At 33.9% G+C, this 21,107-nt stretch overlaps 1 protein-coding gene across 6 annotated transcripts in view; it reads left to right on the top strand.

Moving 5' to 3' along the window:
* The window catches only part of LOC133523699 (collagen alpha-1(IX) chain-like), a 217,685-nt gene that overhangs the window by 162,436 nt on the left and 34,142 nt on the right, over positions 1-21,107 (top strand). For 5 of the 6 annotated variants that reach the window (XM_061859381.1, XM_061859379.1, XM_061859380.1 and 2 more), the window contains exons 4-7: positions 9,737-9,808; positions 10,708-10,758; positions 14,456-14,540; positions 15,452-15,498. In XM_061859381.1, coding sequence (XP_061715365.1) covers positions 9,737-9,808; positions 10,708-10,758; positions 14,456-14,540; positions 15,452-15,498 — 255 coding nt within the window. The remainder of the gene's footprint in view (positions 1-9,736; positions 9,809-10,707; positions 10,759-14,455; positions 14,541-15,451; positions 15,499-21,107) is intronic. The other variant, XM_061859382.1, reaches the window with a different exon arrangement.

The following is a 21,107-nucleotide window of genomic DNA, read 5'->3' as shown; positions in this document are numbered from 1 at the left end:
TTAAGCATTTATAAAGTCCCTAGAGCTCCGGATGCAAAGGCAGCTGCAATCTCGTGTTCATTAAAGCCGAATTCGACTTCGTGTTAAGGCGAGCTTTGAGTCGAAATCACGAGATCCAATTACTACGACGAATTAAATCGCTACTGTGTCGCTCGATGAATATTTAGTCATTTAGACTGACATTTTCCATGCGATGTGGCCGGCAGCAAAGAGCGACACAAGATAGTCGGAACTGGTATCTTTAACCGGTATCTTTAGGTGACAGTTTTTTTTTTCAAGGTTTGATTGTGTGAAGTATGTTTTGATATGTGAACAAGTTATCAGCTCTTTTCTTCATAATAATATATATAATTACTATAAAATAATAATAATAATGAGATAACCGCCATGTGGGATGTTGATTCGACGATCATTGTGCCGATAGTCGTTTCAGCGACCGGTCTCATAGCGAAGAGTCTCGACCAACACTTTGAGAGACTCTCGCTAGGTGGTTGGAACAAGGGTCAGATGCAGAAGGCGGTGATCTTGGACACGGCGCGGATAGTCCGCCGGTTCCTCTCTCTGCGGCCCTGACCACCGGCAGCTTGGGCCTTGCCCCGCTGCTGGCGGCACCCTAGGTTAGGTTTTTATAATGTGTTTTTATCTTTTGTATTGTTTTGTAAGTGTTTTTATATTTTACTTTTATATACATATTGTAAAAACCTAACGGAAGAGAAAAAATTAAATAAAGGCAATAATAATAATATTCTTTACTGTGCACAACGAAAACATGATTAAATACATCAATTAACATAAAAAACTAAGCAACAACAGGCGGTCTTATCGCTAAAAAGCGATCTCTTCCAGACAACCTTCAGGTAGTAGAAATTACCGTAAGGAAGAAATATGTATAAAGGTAGCAAAATATTTAGCCCGTTGTAAATATATTTTTGTAATACGCACTGAGTTATGTCCGATATTTCCAATCCCAATTGTACTTTCGCCCGCATTTCAAGTGTCCTTATGTTTCTATTAATAAATAGTTATTTGTTTTACAAGGGGGCAAAGTTGTTGTTTAACCGCTCGTGCTAATATTGATACCCGAGCAAGCGAAAGATTCGAAAATTTAATGACCAGCGTAGCGAGTGGTTCGAGAAGTGAAATTCTGAGCGAAGAGAGGGTTTCAAGGCACGAGGGTTAAACAACAATATTTTTCATCACACCGCACCGATGCGAAGAAAATACTAACTATGACATACCAAAAAAATCAAACCAAATCAGATCCAAATGAACATAAATTATCATTAAAAATTGTTATTTACAAGTCAATTCTACCAGCTAACATAAGGAAGCAACTCAAAATTTGGTCTGATTACTTTGCCCCACATGTGGATAAAATGCAACTTTCTCGCTGGCTGTGGATAAAATGCAACTTTTTGAACAATCAAGAGGGCTTGGTGTGGTGTGGTGAAAATGAAGTTAATGCGACTATTTCATTTTAATTTAACATTACTAAAGATTTAGTACCCGGATTTGTGCATCGTAGTCAACAAGTACAAATTTTTTATCTGCTTGTATAACTAAAATATTTCAACAATAAAAATAATCTGGAAGGCACACACTCCTTGCAAAATACACTTTTAAAATGATAATAAATTCTTGTGTAATCCTATCCGGCTTATTTATTTTATCTGTTGGATTACGAAGTTCTGGAGTTAAAAGATTGAAAAAACTTCGTTTTGCGGATACAGATTAGATTTTTTTCTTAGAATGTACAACTTCAATGACCTCATTTTTGCTTGAATACGAGTTACGACTAAGCAAAAAGAGGGTTATCATTTTGACCGCTATGTATGTGGGTATATATTATACGTAAGTGTGTTTGTATGTTCATCTTTTCCCTTGATACTTCTAAGGTACAGTCAGCATCATACCGGCGAATATTTTTTCAAATATATAAGTATTTCCCTCGGTCTCATTGTTCTACAACATATGTATCTCATGTAGAGATGAGTAACTAGTTATTTACCCGGTATATACTCAATATTTACCCACCCGCGTATTTCTTCTAAAGTTGATGTCTAATGGTCTGTGAGTTTAAATAAGATTAATTTAAGGTTATTTTTTGAAATGTTACATATAATGTGTACTTATTCAAATTAATAACCAAAAGGTTGCTATGAGGTGAAGTTCGATTTTAACATATCAGTCCAATTATGAAAATCGCGTAAAATGTTTCCCTGACCTCCGGAAATGTATGAAACGCTTTTAATATACATCATAAAGATAAAAATAAAGACTACTGGTGAATGGAAATAAAAAAAAATGTGTCGTATCACAACTTAGAAGCTCATAAGTCAAAAATACTTAGAATATGACAAAAATGTAAAACCTTTGTAAAAGTAACGGATCAAATATCTACCACGCTTCATAAGTATCTACCATTCTGTAACAGCTTAACAAAAAGTGATGTATTTAATATAGAACAACTAAGACTGTAAAATATATACTTCTGAATGTGAATTTTAGAAATTTATCTATATTTGGAAAAGTTATCCGGGATGTCAGATACTTTTAGCGCGTTGTTTGTACGTTTGTATGCTGACTGTACATACAACGTTTTTCCGATAGTAATGACATATTTCTAAAAATATGTAAAAGTTACCTTTTAGCCCCCTCCCCCCAACTGTACCCCCCGGCCGACAGAAAATCGAATGTATATTTCAATGTAAAAGTACGAAAATTACTCAAATCTAAAAATAATCTTTTATAACGGCTTTTTTTATTATATATCAAAATTACGAGCAGGTACATGAAAAATTCCTTAATTACAAATGCACATACCACTAAACCGATTCTTTCTACTAACTCGGTATATCTCAATATTAACACAAATCAACTTGTGCAACAAGGAATGAATCTACCCGTCCATTTGGGTATATACGGATAAATACCAGGTAAGTAGATGGGTATTTACCGGGTAAAAACCCAGGTGGGTACATTGGGTATTTACCCGCGACCCATCTCTAATCTCATTTTGTTAAGCTGTTATAAAATGGTAGATACTTTTGACGCGTATTCTAATCCACTACTTTTGATGCTGACTGTACTGCATTTACCTTGCAGAGTATGGCTAAGAGTAGAAAATCATGTGTGATAGAATTATCTTGGGTCTTAACCATCAATTAATCATCAAATCTGTTGAAAAATTATACTTTAGTTAACATAAGTGCTTATCATCACCAAATACACAACGATGTGTTATATTTAAGGTGAAGCAGGTACAACTGGTATAAGCGTTGTTTATGTTATTCCTAATAATGTGAGCTCTTTATTATATGTAAATGTGAAAGTTTATTCCTCTATAATGTAAAAACGCTTAACCAGATTTTGATATACTTTGACAAACAGTTTCAAACTTTATTGCCAGGAAATAGGACTTTTAAACCCGTAATTCATCTCCCAAGGAGGTGCAATTGTGATTACTATTTAGTACTGGAGTACTAAGGGGGAGAATATAAGTGCAGTTTCACGACTTTTACGCGGAATGGTCACGGGCAGAGGAGAGATTTGAAAATACAGTTCAAACCCTAATGGATTGTATGGGTCAGTTGCATATCTACCAATATTTTAACATTCTAACATTGAAACTTGGTGGAAGGCTTCTAAAGAATGCATTTAAATAATATGAAAAATTGACCAGTGTGAGCACGAATAGTACGATTTTATTTTATCAGTAAAACAAGCGTGGCATTCCGTCCCCATGTATGCGTAGTACGTTATTTATTTTCAGGTATAGGTACCTTTTTTTATCGTGCCCGCTTTTTCCACGCCACCGAATGGAAAAAAGCGAATAGCTAAAGGAATATAACAAAAAGTTCCGGTCTTCCTGTTGCAATAAAAAATTGCGCTGTTGTACATACGAAAGGCATTTTTATTTTAAAACGTGTTTAAAGCGAGGTCTTTTGTATTGCGTTCTCTCCACACTGATACGGAATAACGGATAAATGAGGTAAAAAGATTAACCGCTAAATCTTGGTAACTGCACGTTACATTTTTTCTGCGTAGTTAGCGAAAGATTTTAAGGAGTTAAAGACTTATTTATTTTTAGAAATTAATCAATGCATTCTTACAAGTTATAGTTAATCATTAGCGGAACCTAAAACACAAATAAATATTAGATTACAGATTAAGAGGGAAGAATAGCTTTGCCATTAATATAACCGAACGTACGTACATTTTTGATGAAATTTACATTTCGGGAGAAAACGGTTTCCATTAACTAAATCTAAACCAATCACTTTTATTTTTGATGCTGATCGCTTCAGCATAGAATATTCTAGGTTTATAGGTTTCGCTTTTTAAAAAAATTACATTTTTTTTTAATTAAACGTATAAAATGTAATTATAACTTAGTCAAATTAACGTATTTTTTTTAAAGTATGTATTTCTTTAAGCGAAACCTATAAACCTAGAATTCATTTTATCAAATCAAATCACAAACCATTTATTTCGAACAAGGTCCATATCGTGTTAGTAACATACTAATACATAAGTACATAACCTAGGGTTGGTATGACATGCCATTAATACAAATTCTTACATAAAGGGGTATGTATTTTATATATTATATTATTATAATATTAATTAGAAGCAATTATCACGTTAATAGCTTTTGTATAAAATTAGTTGAATTACAATTATTTATTGGTGCGGTTTTAAACATTTTTTTTTCCTATCGAGCGAAAGTTGTTAATTCAAATTTCGAATCGATAAATTACTAGAGGAAGGCCTCAATATTGATATTCATATTTTTGGCAACCGCATTATGATCTAAAATAGCGCTACTATTAAAAAAAAAATTCATGGTTTTTGAACCCGTGATTGAAAAGTTAGAGGGCAGAGGACACAACAGCATGTTCGCATAGCCTAGCGAGCCTAACCAACATGCCAATTGTTTACGCTCCTTAGCGAACGAAACGCAACTGCCACTTTCGTACTAATATTTATACGCACTAGTGATAGAGAAACACAAAGCATTTCGTTATCGTAGCGCGAGCGATTATCACCTTGGCTAGGTACCCTGGATGCTCCAGGATGCATAAACCGACTTCCGTTGAAGTAACCGATCTTGTGTGTACAGGTGTATGTGTTGTGGGTTGTGGGTGCACTGTACTGGTGCCGTGTACAACTAACAACCGACAGTTCAATGTAAGAAACGATAATTATGATGTGGTGTCAATTTTCTTCTTAAATTTTTAGTTTTTTTTCTATTTAATTTAATTATGATGCTTTAGTTGAAATACATAATATAACCATGATTAATCAAGACAATTTAATGACTAATTTTAATTTCGTTGCCCTATTATCTCAAGTAAAGTGGCATATAAATTTAAAAAAAAAACAGTCAAGTGCCAGTTCGATTACCTCGCGCACCGAGGGTTCCGTACAAACTTTCAATTTTCTCATGTAACTATAATCACGAAAGAGTTTTGACCAGAAGTATACTATTAGCATAATTGTGTACAGCGCCATCTATGGGCGAACTAATTTGTGCGATTTGTATGTATGTTGGGTTTTAAGGGATAATTCTTTATCATGTGAACCGATTTCAATAATTTTTGTTTTATTTGAATGAAGGTGTCTTTAGTGTAATCTCATAGGAATTTCAACTATAATAAATACCGACCAAATTAAATTATACAATGTTTTTTGGTAATTAAAAAAAGTTATCAAGGTAGAGTTCTGATTTTATTTTTCCTGTAATCTATATGATAATATTATTATTATGTAAAACATTCAAAAAATTTCAGTCGTAAGCTTCGAAAATAAGGGCGAGGGGGAATGGTATTTGTTGTTCATATTTTCCTTCAAAAGTAATTTTTTTTCATTATGAAAAAAAAATTGTTTTGTAATGTTCAATTTAAGCTCTTTCAAATGATACTCCACTTGACCTAGTAGCTAGACTGAAATTTTGCCCCCTTTTTATATAGGGCATTCTCCATAATTAATATAAATAACATAAAAAAATTACACTTCCAATATGTCTGGATTAGCGTTATTCATTAGTATTCCAAATTTCAAATCGATAGCTTAAGTATTTCTTGAGATATTTAGCAATGTGGCAGACTGACGGACGGACGAACAGACAGAGTCGCACCATAAGGGTTCCTTTTGTACCTTTTTGGTACGGAACCCTAAAAACTGACCAAGTGTGTCAGGCCACGTACAATGGAGTGTTATATCATACCTTCATACCATATAAAAGTTCCTACTACTAACGTCCCTTTACTGAGAAGAGATTAAAGGGTCAACCGATCATGTACAAAATAATTTTCGTTTTAGTTTTTTTTAATACGCCCAGTTCATAAGTTAGAGAGGGCTGGGACACATAATATTATTTCATTTTAACATGAGCGGCTCAGAAAATACACCTATATTTCAAATACCTTTGTACGAGTAATATGCCTTAAAGTTTTGAGATATTAAGAATAAGTTCTCGTAATCTATGTAATGTTACGTCAATAGTTTTTTTTTTTTTTTAATTTCGGGGTCGGGGCAGGTGGAGTTCTCTCGTTTTTTAGGCCTAAACCTTCTAGTTAGTTTTATAACTTAAAAGTACAAAAAGGCTTTTTTAGAAAACATAGTAATAAGTTATCACTCCAAAAATATATCCTATTGTTGCAAGATACATCGATACATCGATAGTCGAAATAATATTGGAAGACTAGGAGTTCTTTAAATGTAGAAAACAATATTTTATAATTTCATAACTAAATCTTGATAAAAGTCTCGAGTCGAGATTATCTCTGAAACTAAAATCGACAATAAGGTCCCTTTCCATAAATATGTCACATTTTTGTACTGTGCAACGAGCTATCTGGATTACAGTGGGTTCGGGTTTAGTTGAATACAGTGCAAGCGCGGTGGATGCGCGTAACTTGCGCGCGCGTCGGTAAACGGTCATAATCATAACGTTAAAGTGTGCTTAAATACTAATGTCACATAGCTTTTTGGATAAAAAAAAACATTGTAACCAATTTAGATACTTGATAGAAAAATATGATATGAATTAATTACACGTGTATTTGTTAGGTAAGTAGTTATTTTTTACCCAATCGACGGTCTTACTAGGAGTCTACACGATTCACAAGTTCACAACGTATGTTCTAAGTATTTAAAAATAAAACACGTGTGTAATAAAACACATGATTGTATTATCACTCGAGATCACGTAGTTGGTATATAATGTGTCTTTGAATTTGTCATTCGATTGAATATATCTCAAACAAAACCACACCTCTATGCTGACATTGCTGACGGCGTTCTGTAGGTGACTGCTGATTGGCACGCCAATCCAATTTTGACACCCTGGATTGAGTAGGATTCATTTTAGATAAATAAAAGTTTTTTTTATATGCTGTATCTAAAAATATTGTTAGTAATGAGAAAATATAATGTTTTTACCTAAAAAGATAATTTTACCTTAATGTACCTACTATAAAAAACCGGACAAGTGCGAGTTGGACTCGCCCACCTAATAGGGTATCGTACAAATTTAACTTCCTATTTCTTTATTTTGTTACAAATTTATAGTTTTTAGATTTTTTCCTATACTTGTAGTATAAGATGATATTACTTGCCAAATTATATGATTTGCCTTGATATGCCTTGCTCATAGTTATAGGTCAACGGGAAATACCGTTGGAAATAATAATAATTTTAATTCCGTTGAGAATGTCGAAGTTTGCGGCATAAACGGTCGTATTTTATTTGCGTTACTTTAATTTAGAAGTTACATTTTTTCACAGCTTCAAGAAACTGTTGATAGAAGTAGATGGTTATAATTTCAACTCGATACCTCTACGCGTTCTCGAGATAAAGGGTATCGACAGACAGAGAGACGGACGGACGGACGGCTGGATAACAAAATGATCCAATAAGGGTTCCGTTTTTCTAGCTAGGGAACCCTAAAATGAGCATATTTTACCGTTTAAAAACGAGCTCCCTACATTCGCTAAAAGGAATAAACGAAAGTAAACGTCCATTAGCCTCGTATTTTGTTCCCACGGAGACTTGTCTATATTTGGATCAACGTTTCATCTCCTTAAAAGCCAGTTTCCCATAGGACAGTACTAATAATTTCTTATGAATACAAATGATACAGATTTATTTTAAATTCTGTTATTCCCTTGCTAAATTTTAGATGTACAAAACTGTAAATGTGCCTTTTTTGCTCCCCACTGGGTAATTATGCTCCAACAGTCTTTATATATTTAATTAATTAATGTGTATTGCATTATTATTATTGTGATTGTTTTGTTATATATTTTATTAAATTTATTATGTAACATATTATAATTGTATTTGCATGCATAAAAGTATGTTATATTGCAATAAATGATTGATTGATTTAAAATTTTATTTGTAGTTTTCTACGTTTTTTTACAAGAGGGCAAAGTTTTTGTTTATCTTCTCGTGCTAATATTGATACTCGAGCAAGCGAAAGATTCCGAAATGAATTCATGTTATTAATATTTGTATCTCCATTTTGGATTTCAAGGGCCTACATCCCGGTCTTTTGATAGGCTTGCGTGGGGACATAGATCCAACAAGTGGAGGCCCTTTGGAGAGCTTTAATTTCATTTAGAACATCATATTAATATTATAGTTACTTACCTACTCAGATACTGCACCGAAAATTCGATAGGGTATTAGTATAAATATTACATGTTTTAGTAATTAAATAACAAGTTCTAATCTGTGTTCATTGCGGTTAACTATCTTCTGAGTTGTATGTTCTATAAACAACTATTAAATGTATAGCACACAGTACGATGAAAGTCTTATAATTATAATTATAACATAAAATACTTTTATAAGTATCTACTAAAGCCATATTTGACGCGACGCTCCGCAAAGCCGCGTCTCACTACCGCTAAGAAATACTTGGAAGCCCAAAATCCATGTGCAATAAATCGTTCAAGTGACATTCTCCTGGGTCCTTACACATATAGCACTAAAGCCAAGCCAAGCAAGAAAGTGACAGAAGTTAAAAAAAGCTTTATCATATGTTTCACACACATAACCGAACTGTAATTTTTTTTAAGTTGTCAAACCGTTAAAGGGATAAATAAACCTCTATATCTAATATCTAATATCCCCCTGCGGTGGCAACATGGTTCCATTTTTATCATCTGTCACTATGCCCGTCACTTTCACGCTTACATACTAGTTAGAACGTGACAGGTATGGTGACAAGTTTTTTTTTTTATACTACGTCGGTGGCAAACAAGCATACGGCCCGCCTGATGGTAAGCAGTCTCCGTAGCCTATGTACGCCTGCAACTCCAGAGGAGTTACATGCGCGTTGCCGACCCTAAACCCGCCGCCCCCCCGCCCCCCCCCCCTCTTTGAGCTGATAAAAATGTGGCCATTATACTGCCGCTAGAAATACCTATTGAAACTACTCATGTCGTCTGTTTCTACTCAGATAAGGCTTAGTATCTTTTATATAGGTAGGTTCACAAGTGCGGAACAATAATAATATTTTAAACAAGTGCGATTTTCGATGAACTAATAACTAACTAGTATGATGAGAACCACTTACTTTCCTTATCCGAAATAAGGACATACGTACACAAATATCATAGTAAGTAAGACTTTAATTAATTACATTTTTGTGAGCTGTTGATAAGTTGTCAGACTACTAGGTATAGTGATGTGGAAAAGTGTCGTAACCTTGGTTGTCATACAGGGTGCGTTTCAAGAACTGAAGTTGTATGGATCCCCGTCACAGGCTGAAGTGCAATGTGTCAACACTTTCGAGGTAAGTGAGATTTGTGATGGATTTAAATAGTTTTTAGTATTTTTTGTAGTAAAAGTAAATGTCAAATTGCAATGGAATTTTGCAAAATATTTGGTATTTGTGTTCTATATTTTAGCTTGAAATAGACCTATCAGATTCAACTACGCAGCTAAAGTGTGGGCATATAAAAATATTAAATGTAATTAAATTGCTGAAACAATGACTGATGCAACTAGAGCGTATTGTATATATAAAATTAAGCTAGTTTTAGCAGTGTTACGGAAAGATGAACCACTGAAAAAAACACGAACAACTTATCACTTCAATTTTTTGGTTTATTTTTAGCAAATGTTTACTTACGTACTTTATTTTACATTTACAGATTACATTTGAGATTTTACAAACGAATTGAACAAACCAACAAACTTAATACGTACGAATTCGTAATTCCTGTACCTACCGCATCGCCTACAAGTAACCTTTTAAGAGCAAGTGTGATAAAAATATGTGTCCACGGCTGGCAAAACGTCCCATTTTGTCACTTGCCGTAAGGACGAGAGTTTCTTGTAAGTATGTTTTTATACGAATAACCTGTCAAAATCAAAACGTCCTTATAGCAAGCGACACAGTGGGAAGTTTTGCCGGCTTGGACAGATATGGTTTAACAGGCAGGTTATGGTTACATCTATATTGCATTTTATGTTATAGTACTCGTATGTTATCAAATCAACTCAACATTTAAAATTAAAATCAACTAATTTCAGTCATTTTTTTTTAAGTATCTGGTACAAATCGATCAACTCTTTTCTTCTATCTCGTCTCGATATAGTTCTGTGGTTTCGGCCATCTCTATTAAACTCTAAACTATTTGAATGCAAATTTCTGCTCCACAAAATGTACATTTTTTAACGTTTTGACAGGAAATGGGTAAAGGCAGTGGTGCAGACGAGATTGACATTGACAATTTTTTGGTGATTACGATATGATTTTCCTATTTATGTTGGATGTGACTCACTAACACTGAGGAGGTCTGGTGGCACAGTCACAATTTTATTAATGTGTCGAACTAACACTTTTTGCACTTCGTGGTGTCCGAACTAACAGCTTTTTGCACAATAATTAACTAACCATGCAATATTAAATATGTTACAACGGGTCACTCACGTATTTTAAGTCGAAAACGCAACCATGCAATTGTGAAAGTTCGTAATATATGTATAACACTTTTTATCTAACTGAAAAAAAGAAACGTTTTGTTTTTTTTGTTGTTATATTGGCACCAACTATAACATTTGGTCTGAGAATATTCTAAATTATTCTCAAGTGTAGTGTTGTAATACATTCAAAATTTTACATGAGAGTCAAGCAGTGGGATGTATATAGGCTGAATTATTTTTATTTTTATTATAATACATTTGTGCTACATAGATAATACAAGTAATATACCTATTTGCAACGACAAATATATAAAAAAAAACTTTTTACAATTTAATACGTATGTTTTAATCGATTCATGAATTCCAGAACAACTTATGTTGTAATAGGTACCATGTGAAATTACCGTATAGGTACTATAGACTCGATAAATACATATACATAATAATTATAACAGTAAGTGATGACAGCATTACTGAGCATTCCTTTATCTGATATGATATTGCGGCCATCGTCCTGCTGACAATAGGTGATTAAATTAACAAAAGTGCATTGAGCGTTATCGGTATTCAATCAAATTATAGGTTGGCGAAGTGCCTTAGGCTGTCATATCGCGTAGCTTTATTTTTTGCAATATACTTACCTCAGTAATATTAACTTTTAACTTTCGAATGAAAATCTATTTCATTTTCTAGGATTGAATCGAAGTACTAGAAAATCGTTGACAGGCTGACTTTATTATTTGTTGGGTAAAACATGTTTTAAATACGTATAAAATATAAATGAAAATAGTGACGGTTTTGCAATATGAAAAAAAAATATGGACAGGTTTATTTTATTTCTATGTTGTTATTCCTTTCAATTAATATAAAATCAGAAAATACATGTAATGTCCACACAATGAATGACGATTTTTCTCTTCTATTTTTTTTTCTCTTTTAACGTCCGCAACGCTACATTAATGTGCATAATACATTCTCGCGGATTCACTTATAGTAGGTATAACAAGAAAAATAAAACCTATTAAAAGTTTTGTTATGTAATAAACTGTGCATGTTCATTAGGGTGAAAATTACGGAATTCGTCATTGTCATCACATTCAAAGTTATACCCTGAATATATATATATAAAATATCGAGAACCAATCGTTTCGCAGGCACCATTAGATACACCGCTACTTTTGTCAATGATACCTACTCTTCAACATTTGCACAAAGGGCGTATTATAATAGAAGAAAATAGCAGATACGCCTTTTTTTATGTGAAGTGCACTCGCAGTGATTCCTTCGTCAGAATTCGAGGAAAACCCGACTTTATTGAAAGTTATATAAGGTGTAAAATTCAGTACATTATTTCCGTTGTGTGCGGTCTCGTTAGTTTCTATGAGCCACAAGTGTACGGCTGATTGAAGTCGGTGGGTTTCAGGGAAGTTGGCAACATAAAAGACTTATAACGACTATTGTTGCAACATATACAACGTGTAACACCAACTACATTCCCGTACTTTTATCTATATTGATGCGAGCGAGTAACTGATTAAGATAAAATGACTAATGCTCAAATAGGCTCTCAGTTTGTCGAATGTAGGAATTGAAACCCATACAAAATATTGCAGATTTATTATGATTGATTAGAATAATAAACATACTTTGGATAATCTTCGTTTTACATAAATATTTGTATACACATGTCGAAAAGGTACTACTTATAAACTATGAAAATAAAAACAAAGATGTATGAATTATACGTAGTATTCTAAGTAGGTACATACTTACGGTTACAATTAAGTTAGTTTTAGTTACAAAAAATATCTAGTCAGTATGCGTTTTCCAGTTTGTAAAAGTTTATGCCTTTCTATTTTTAAAGTCTAATAAATGTTGGTCATATTTGGCGGAATTTTTAATGATAATTTATCTTCAAACTTATCAATAACACATGCTTGCTTTTTTAATAAACCTGTATAACTACCCTAATTTCCAACTAACCTAATTACTGCTAGAAAATAAGCACTACCAAGTACTACCAACCACAATTCGAACTTTTGGTAAATTAACGTCTCAACGTCGTCTAAGTGGTACCGAGACAATGACACTCAACATTTACGTTAGCGACTGCGTAAACTCTATCGCAGTCTGTCTCGCTTGCATTCATGTATTGATGGGATAGGGAGGGGATGCGACGCAGTCGCCAACGTAAATGTCAAATGCAAACTCGTGGTAGCTGTGCTTGTCAAGCAGACTTATTTCCTGTACTTTATTCGTCGGCTAAGAGTACGTCTGTGCCATATCCAATTTCGAGAAAATGGTTTTTTAATCAATCGTATAATGACAAAAATATTCTATAATTGACACTAATCGGTTTAAAATCTTTTTTTACAAAGATGATGTACCATTTCTTCATTTTGGTATAGGATAACTTACAGTCTGTTAACAGAAAATGATCACAAGAATTGTCACATATCTATATCCATACATTATACGTATGAGTAATGTTAAACTCATCAAAAATGGATATGGCAATAATAAAAATCCTTTTATTTCCTGATTATCACTATATTGGAAATATTTGTATGGTACTATAAATAGTAAACATATGTGCCTAAATGATAGATAAGTTGAATATTTACTAAATATAAAACCGTTTGAAAAAAAAAAAATGTTTTCCTTCTTTTCGCTCTCCTGCAAGTGGCGTATGGCATAAACGTATTCTCACCCGCCTGGCCTGTTTGATCAACGATTGATGTAATTTTAATTGACGTACCGATGTTCTTCGATTTTTAAAGAGGTAAGACTAACGATTAATTAAGATTAACGAGGTAAGAATAATTAGAATCGATGGCCATTCGATAGAGTCAATCAAAGTTACCGTCAACACATCAATCAGGTTACCTCGCTTGGCTATAGCTTCAATTGGGGTTGTAAAATCAATCGAGATTGTTAATCTTACGTGCTTGACAAGAGCCCTTCATTGTCTCGGGACTATTTATTTTAGGGCCAACACATATGGATGGCATCCGACAATTTGAATGGGAAAGGCATGCTTGCTGCAAGCCGACTTCACAGTTTTCCTACAAAGCAACTGAGATGCAATCTATTTGTGTTGACTTTATTTTAAGCACCTTTAGGTTTCATGACATATACGTGTTTCTTCCTAATATATTTATGTATAGCATTATTGTTCTTTGTGGTGGAAACTTACATAGTTGCAATTGATAATTCTATCCAAATTCGGTTTGTTTTTGTCGAATTAGTCGATCGGTATTTTTTTAATATAAATAGTGTAAAAATCAACAGCCTGATTTTTCGATCCGTACTGTACCTACCTAATTTGTACATACATAATATACATATGCATTAGTAATTTACCGAATGCAGTCAAGAGTAGTTATTTGACTCAAACTAACCAGTGTAAGTGGAACTATCCTCACGCATTTTTCGACATCTTACGAGTATAGGTACTAAAACGAGCATTCGACGGATAAAACAACCCTTTTTAAAGACTTTACTTACACAGGTGGACCAAGAAGAAGGAGACGTGGAAGGCTCAGGCCGCTTCGGGACGATGCCTCCTTTCCCGCCCCCGCCCCCCGGACTAGACGGTATTTACTGAACTCATACTCGGTACTCGTTAATTAGGATTAAACAAGCAACATTACTTGGTCTGTCGCCTTTCGGGACGGCTGCCTTAGTAGAGTCTGACCAGACTGACTTTGCACAGACAGGTATAGGTTACGAAGCGCAAATGCCAAATTCCTATGATATGATTTCCACTTTCTGTCACTTCAGTCTATGCAGAGAGCTTAAAGGCCAATTCGAACGTACACTAACATAAGAATTAAACTTGAATAATATCATTTAGTTATCGTGCGTCTCGCTCGCGTCAGTACATGTACCGACAAGTACGAGCGAAATGCAAATGTACAGCGCCATCATCGGAGCGGCCGAAGTGCTCTATCATTTCTGAACACCCTTGATAATAGAGGCGTGTTCAGATATTTGTGAGCACCTTGGCAGCTCTGATATTATTGATGGCGACTGTACTTACTTTCGATTTGGCTTGTAAGACGGACTCTAGCCTATTCCGATCGGCTTCCGATCCCAGCTTGCACCAACGATTTTTTCATTAAAAGCATATTACATATCGTGAGGACACCGAACTAATCCCAGTAGTCTTCATTTAATTATTTTACGATAATATAAATATTATGGACCATACTGATAAATGAACAGCAGAAAATGTTATAAAGACAGTCCAACTTGTGTAATCTTTATGTGCGATTAATTTTTTTACTTGCTTTATAGTTCGTGTCATCCACGATGACGCGCAGATTTGTCAAATCTAACTTTTAATAATATGACATTACGAGTGAAGGTATGCGTCGTCGTGAACAAAAAAAATAATAAAGTCAAAATTAGAAAGGAATCTGTAAGACAAAAGTCTACACTTACCTATAGAACTTAATAAGTTTTTATGACAACAAGATAAAGTTAACCTTAAATTATTTTTCAGGTTATCCAATGTCCCTTAGAGGAGAAAAAGGCGAACGAGGACCAAGGGCAAGAATCTCATTTTTATATAACTCTAACACCTTTTTTTTGTAATATTACTTAACTAGTAACTACTTAAAATACATGACTTTGAGTTTTCAACAAGTAACAAGGACAGCCAACAATAAATTTACATAAGAAATCTACACTCATATATTCAAAGAAATCTGACACTCTTATTTTTTTATGTCATATTATTTTCTAGTACGAGTATTCAATTTTTTATGAACGGGTTACAACTAAACACAGATTATAGTAAAGTATCCTGGCTTTGTTTACATATAAAACGCACTAATCTTATCCACTTTCTTACAATCTTTACCAAAATAACAATTGTTTGTTTTAATGTACAAGTATTATACTAGACTTACCCTCCTAAATAACAGTATCTATATCGACATAGTACGTCATTTCAACGCTACTGAGACAAGAGGAATTGTAGGTCGTTCATGCACTTCGGGTATCAACGGTGGTATCATGCCGCGAATTTGACACTGATGAATGTACCCGACACTTGATGACTGCGATACAAAAAGACGTACTGTACTAGGTAGAACATAAGACATATGACCTTTTAGTGGAAGGAAGAGCCGCGGGCTTTGGGCACAATTTAATAGCAGCGATTACTCAAACAATCAAGCTTAATTTAGAAAATATACAGTCGGGGTAAATGTTTACTTGTAATCATTGCTTGGAAAAAGTGTGCGTTTGATAACATTCAACCATAATGTAAGTAGCAGTGGTCATATAGAGAAAACATAAAAAAATCAGAATTCATAAGCGCTGTAGGCTTTAATTAATTACACTAAAGTCCGTCTAAGTTAACTCTGCGCCTATTTTGACAAAACAAAATGTAAGAAGCGATATTATTAAAGGTCATATTTTCATAGACATTGAAAGTTTATGATGGTATTTCCACACTTTGTCTTAGAAAATGTCATGCAGAGTTAGCTTGGTCTGACTCTAGGTGCCTTTGTCTTTTTATTATTACTTTATTCACAGATTATTTACCTAATAAGTTCTTGCCTTAGTGCTAAAAGTCTCACAGTCTCCCTAGTACTTTTTTAAATTTAATTAAGTCGTCTATTTAAATTTTATGTTAGAAAGTTTATCAATGCAGAGTTGTAATATATGCTAGTGGACTGATATTATATGGTCCTAGCAACCCGTGGGTTAAAATACTAAACATTAACAAATTATACACCTAAACCTTCCTCAAGAATCACTCTGATATTGATAAGTGAAAACCGCATAAAAATCCGTTCAGTGGTTTTTGAATTTATCGCGAACAAATTACATTTTATAAAAGGCGTAGTGATTGAATTGTTAGAGGAATGAAAATGGATTAAGTAGGTATCATGTTTTTATAACTTTTTGTGTACCGGCAGAGAGAGGTACCTATCACTTTGACAAGTGTGTAGATAACCGAAAAACTACTTGACAGTTTTAACTTTCAATAATATAGAATGAAATGTATTAAAATGCTCTTCAAAACATGCTCACATCCTTAAATCACTTTATTCTAACGCCCAATTCGGGATAAACAAAAGTGCGTAAACGCAAAACTCACATAAAGGCGGCGCAGGTATTGTTCCATCCAATTTATCGGCACGGCAGACATATTTGCCATACTTAAAACAAAAACAACATCGTCAACAGACAAAGCCAGTCAATTTGTTACCTTACCACACGGTAAATAAGGATTAGAATGTAATTAATGAGTAGTGTCGCTAAGTTCCCTTTTGTTTTCTTTGGTGATATTTTGCACGCGCTCTAACGACACTGGAATGCGTGGGGATATGCGTTCGTTCGGGCCTTTTCGAGTTTTCGGGAATTTGTATTGGTTTCAACCCTTTCATGGTCCTTTATATTATAAATACTTACAAATAGTTTTGTTGTTGTTTAAAGAATTATTTAAGACCCTCAGAAATGTGTGTTACGCGAATGTCCCGAATTAATTAAGCATTTAATGTAAAATACCGGGTTTGTAAATATGAAGAATATCATGGGTACATACCACATAAGCATATCTTTTTATTAATAAAAATCTTATTTAAAAAAACTAGGTAATAACACAAATAAACTAAATAACAACAACATTAACTAAATTCATTCAGTCATTTCATACAGTACACGCCCGCTAACGAAATATATGTTATTCTCCATTACTGCTTTTTAATAACTACAATAAAAAGCTATCTATCCAACCCATTATCCAAAAACAATTTCATAATTAGATCACAATTGTAGCTAGACCTTTTATTTAAAAATTCGCGGCACCCTCCTTAAAAACTTTTTAAGTACCAGGTAGTGACCAGCAAATTTTTTTTTACGAGAAACTACCTCTTGAGAAATGTGGCATAAAATTCAGAAGCTTCGCCGACAGAAATGATTAGAGCACTCCGCTTCATGCCTATTCATCAAAGCTTCGATTTTCTCAGTTGTCGGAGCCATTAGTTGCAATGTGAACACAGTAGCCGGTGCGTCATAATTTACAACACGTCACGGTACAACGCCATACGTAACGCCGCCATCCCGTCTTAGTACTGGTCTTAGGAAGAAAGAGCAAAGGTTAATGCTTGGGTGCTTAAGCAGAGAGGGTAAGCCATTTGGTAAATACCAAAATGTATTAATGCATTTTGAATACATTTTATTTAAACCTTCTTCATACCTGAAGGATTGGAGAAGTTCATAAGGCCAGGCAGGAAATGTGGACTTAAATCTGGGTGGATGGATTGTTTTCTTAGATATACGTTCCAAGTGTGGTAGATACCAACAGATAAAGCTTCAGAAAGACCTTGCACATTTTGTTCAGGATAGATTTTTTTCAAAATGCGCCAAAATTTGGAAACATTGTACATAGAAAGCTTTACAAGATTTAAAAATACTTTATTTATTTGTGGATTTGTATATATTATACATATATTCAATAAGTTGTTGCATTATTTATTTCGCTTTAGCCAGCACAAACAACTATACCTCACATTATAACCGTTCCGGTTTCAGTTGAAATTTGTAGTCTATGCTGTAGCCGAATATTTACCATAGATAATTAAATTATTATTTCTTACATGCAAATGCGTTTTTTGTTATACCAGTACCCCTAGTGTAAATAAATTCGATTTGGAAACGTGACGTACGCGTTTGCGTTTAGTCTCATTTTGTATGTGATTTAGAAAGAGCGCGCCAAGCGGGACGTTTTGGAAACTCAAAATCCTATACAAAATGACACTTAACGCAAACGCGTTCGTCACGTTATGATGTCGATTAAATTTGAACTAGGGGTACTGGTTGTTGCCCTAGTTGGTTACCTTAACGTTCAAAATATTGCCATTATCTTTTGAATTTTTCCATTTAGAAGTACCACTGCTATAACAATCAGGGTGGTGAAAGTAAATAAAACGTAAGAGTTGTATTATAATTGTACTAAGTATAAAAAATGTCACAAAGCCTTTGGGCTATAATATACTTCGGAGCAGTTCCCGCTATACTATACTAAAAGTATGTATTGTGTCCTAAATACAGAGAAAATTCAATTTTGATAGAATAGAAATTCTATTAAAGTTTGTATTTTAACCCTGGCTCAAATTCAATTCCATTGCGCGCTGCGAAAAGTTAAAGTAGCATTATGTTGGGTCCGGTAAAGTACAGTCAACTTTAGATAATATATTTGTTGTTAACGCTTTATATTTATTACGCAATCTGTTTATTGTGTTTAATATATGAAGTAGAATGGGCGTTCAGGTATAACATATTGTGTAGTGCTTTCTCCAGGAAGAAGGTTCACCATAATCTTCAAGAAATTGTTAGCAGAGAATTTTGATCCAGTAGTATTGGAAATTTGGAAATTATGTTTTCATAATTTCCGAATGATACTAAGTAAATGAAACTTTGTTCCAAGTGAAAGTTACATAAACTACATTCTGCTAAATTACCATAATTACTATTATAGATAGGATCCTGGGCCTGAAAAGGTTAGGATTAGCCACACTGAACTTTTATAACTTGAGCCACTTATTACGTCCTGGCCACGACATTAGTATTAGCGACGGGCGACGCGACGAAGTAGAGCGAAGCGACGAGCATATACAACAATTTGAGTATTCAATTATTTGGAAATACTTACCGATGAACAGCTCCTAGGTGCCTAGATGAATTAATAGAAATACTTAGCTAGTAAAGCATACTAACTAAAAGACATAAATCCTAAGACAGTGAGCTGTCTCCAACTATTTCAGATTTTTTAAGATCATAAATTCATAACCTCCGCCAATGGTATAATTGAAGTTACGCTATTTTAAAACGACAGTCATAACGAAATGACAAAAGTTGGCATGAACATAAGAGTTGTTTTTTTTTTTCTAGTAAGTTTTGTTGCAAGATACGGCTTTTTAAAGTAATCTGTTAATAGGTATCGTTCAGTGTCATGGCCAGTACAAGTGACTTATGAACGTGTTAAACGTGGCTGAGTATACTTGCACAGGGCTGGCACGCGACGCTAACAAACAGTGTTAAGTTTGCTTAATAGCTGTATATCATGGCATGAGAGGGTTAAACTTCATTTGTTACTCGGTCTATGAAATTGAACATCTGCTTTGGACAATACCCATATCAATACGGTGTTTATTCTCATACTTTTTGTTTATTTGATTCTATGAAATATTGTACCTACTTTTTTAAACGGTTTTATTTAGCTCACCCCGTTTGTTTTATTCTAGGGTCAAATTTAGTAATTCAAATTTCACCCTCTTCCTGTCAACCGATTAATCTGAAATTTTGTATACACTTTGGATTTTGGTGACAATACAATTATGTTTATTCATTATCATTATAAATTCAAGATGGCTGCCGCTTTAAAATGGCGGATAATTTATGTTTTATTAATCCCATCAATATGGGTATCAAATGAAAGGGCTCAACAAGCAGAATACAATATACTATAAAAAATTGAAATCCAAGATGGCGGCCGCTACAAAATGGCGGATAACGTAGGTTTTATCAATCCCATCAATATGGGTATCAAATGAAAGGGCTCAACAAGCAGAATACAATATACTATAAAAAATTGAAATCCAAGATGGCGGCCGCTACAAAATAGCGGATAACTTAGGTTAACCAATCCCATCAATATGGGTATCAAATGAAAGTGCTCAACCAGTAGAATACAATGGACTATATGAAATTAAAATCCAAGATGGCGGCCTCTACAAAATGGCGGATAACTTAGGTTTTATCAATCCCATCAACATGGGTATCAAATGAAAGTGCTCAACCAGTAGAATACAATGTACTATATGAAATTAAAATCCAAGATGGCGGCCTCTACAAAATGGCGGATAACTTAGGTTTTATCAATCCCATCAACATGGGTATCAAATGAAAGGTCTCAACAAGTAGAATACAATTTACTATGCAAAATTGAAATCTTAATTGCTATGCAAAATTGAAATGATAACAATTTTTTATCAATCCCACCAATATGGGTATCAAATAAAAGGGCTTGACAAGAAGAATACAGTGAACTATACAACCTCAATATTTAAGATGGGCGCAGCCACTAAATGGCGTATAATAATAAGATTTAAATTTAGAAATTGAATCTGTAATTTAGGTATCTG

Source organism: Cydia pomonella, chromosome 12 (genome assembly GCF_033807575.1).
Source record: "Cydia pomonella isolate Wapato2018A chromosome 12, ilCydPomo1, whole genome shotgun sequence".
NCBI lineage: Eukaryota > Metazoa > Arthropoda > Insecta > Lepidoptera > Tortricidae > Cydia > Cydia pomonella.
The sequence above is the reverse complement of the archived record's forward strand: the minus strand, read 5'-3'. Positions and strand labels throughout refer to the sequence as shown.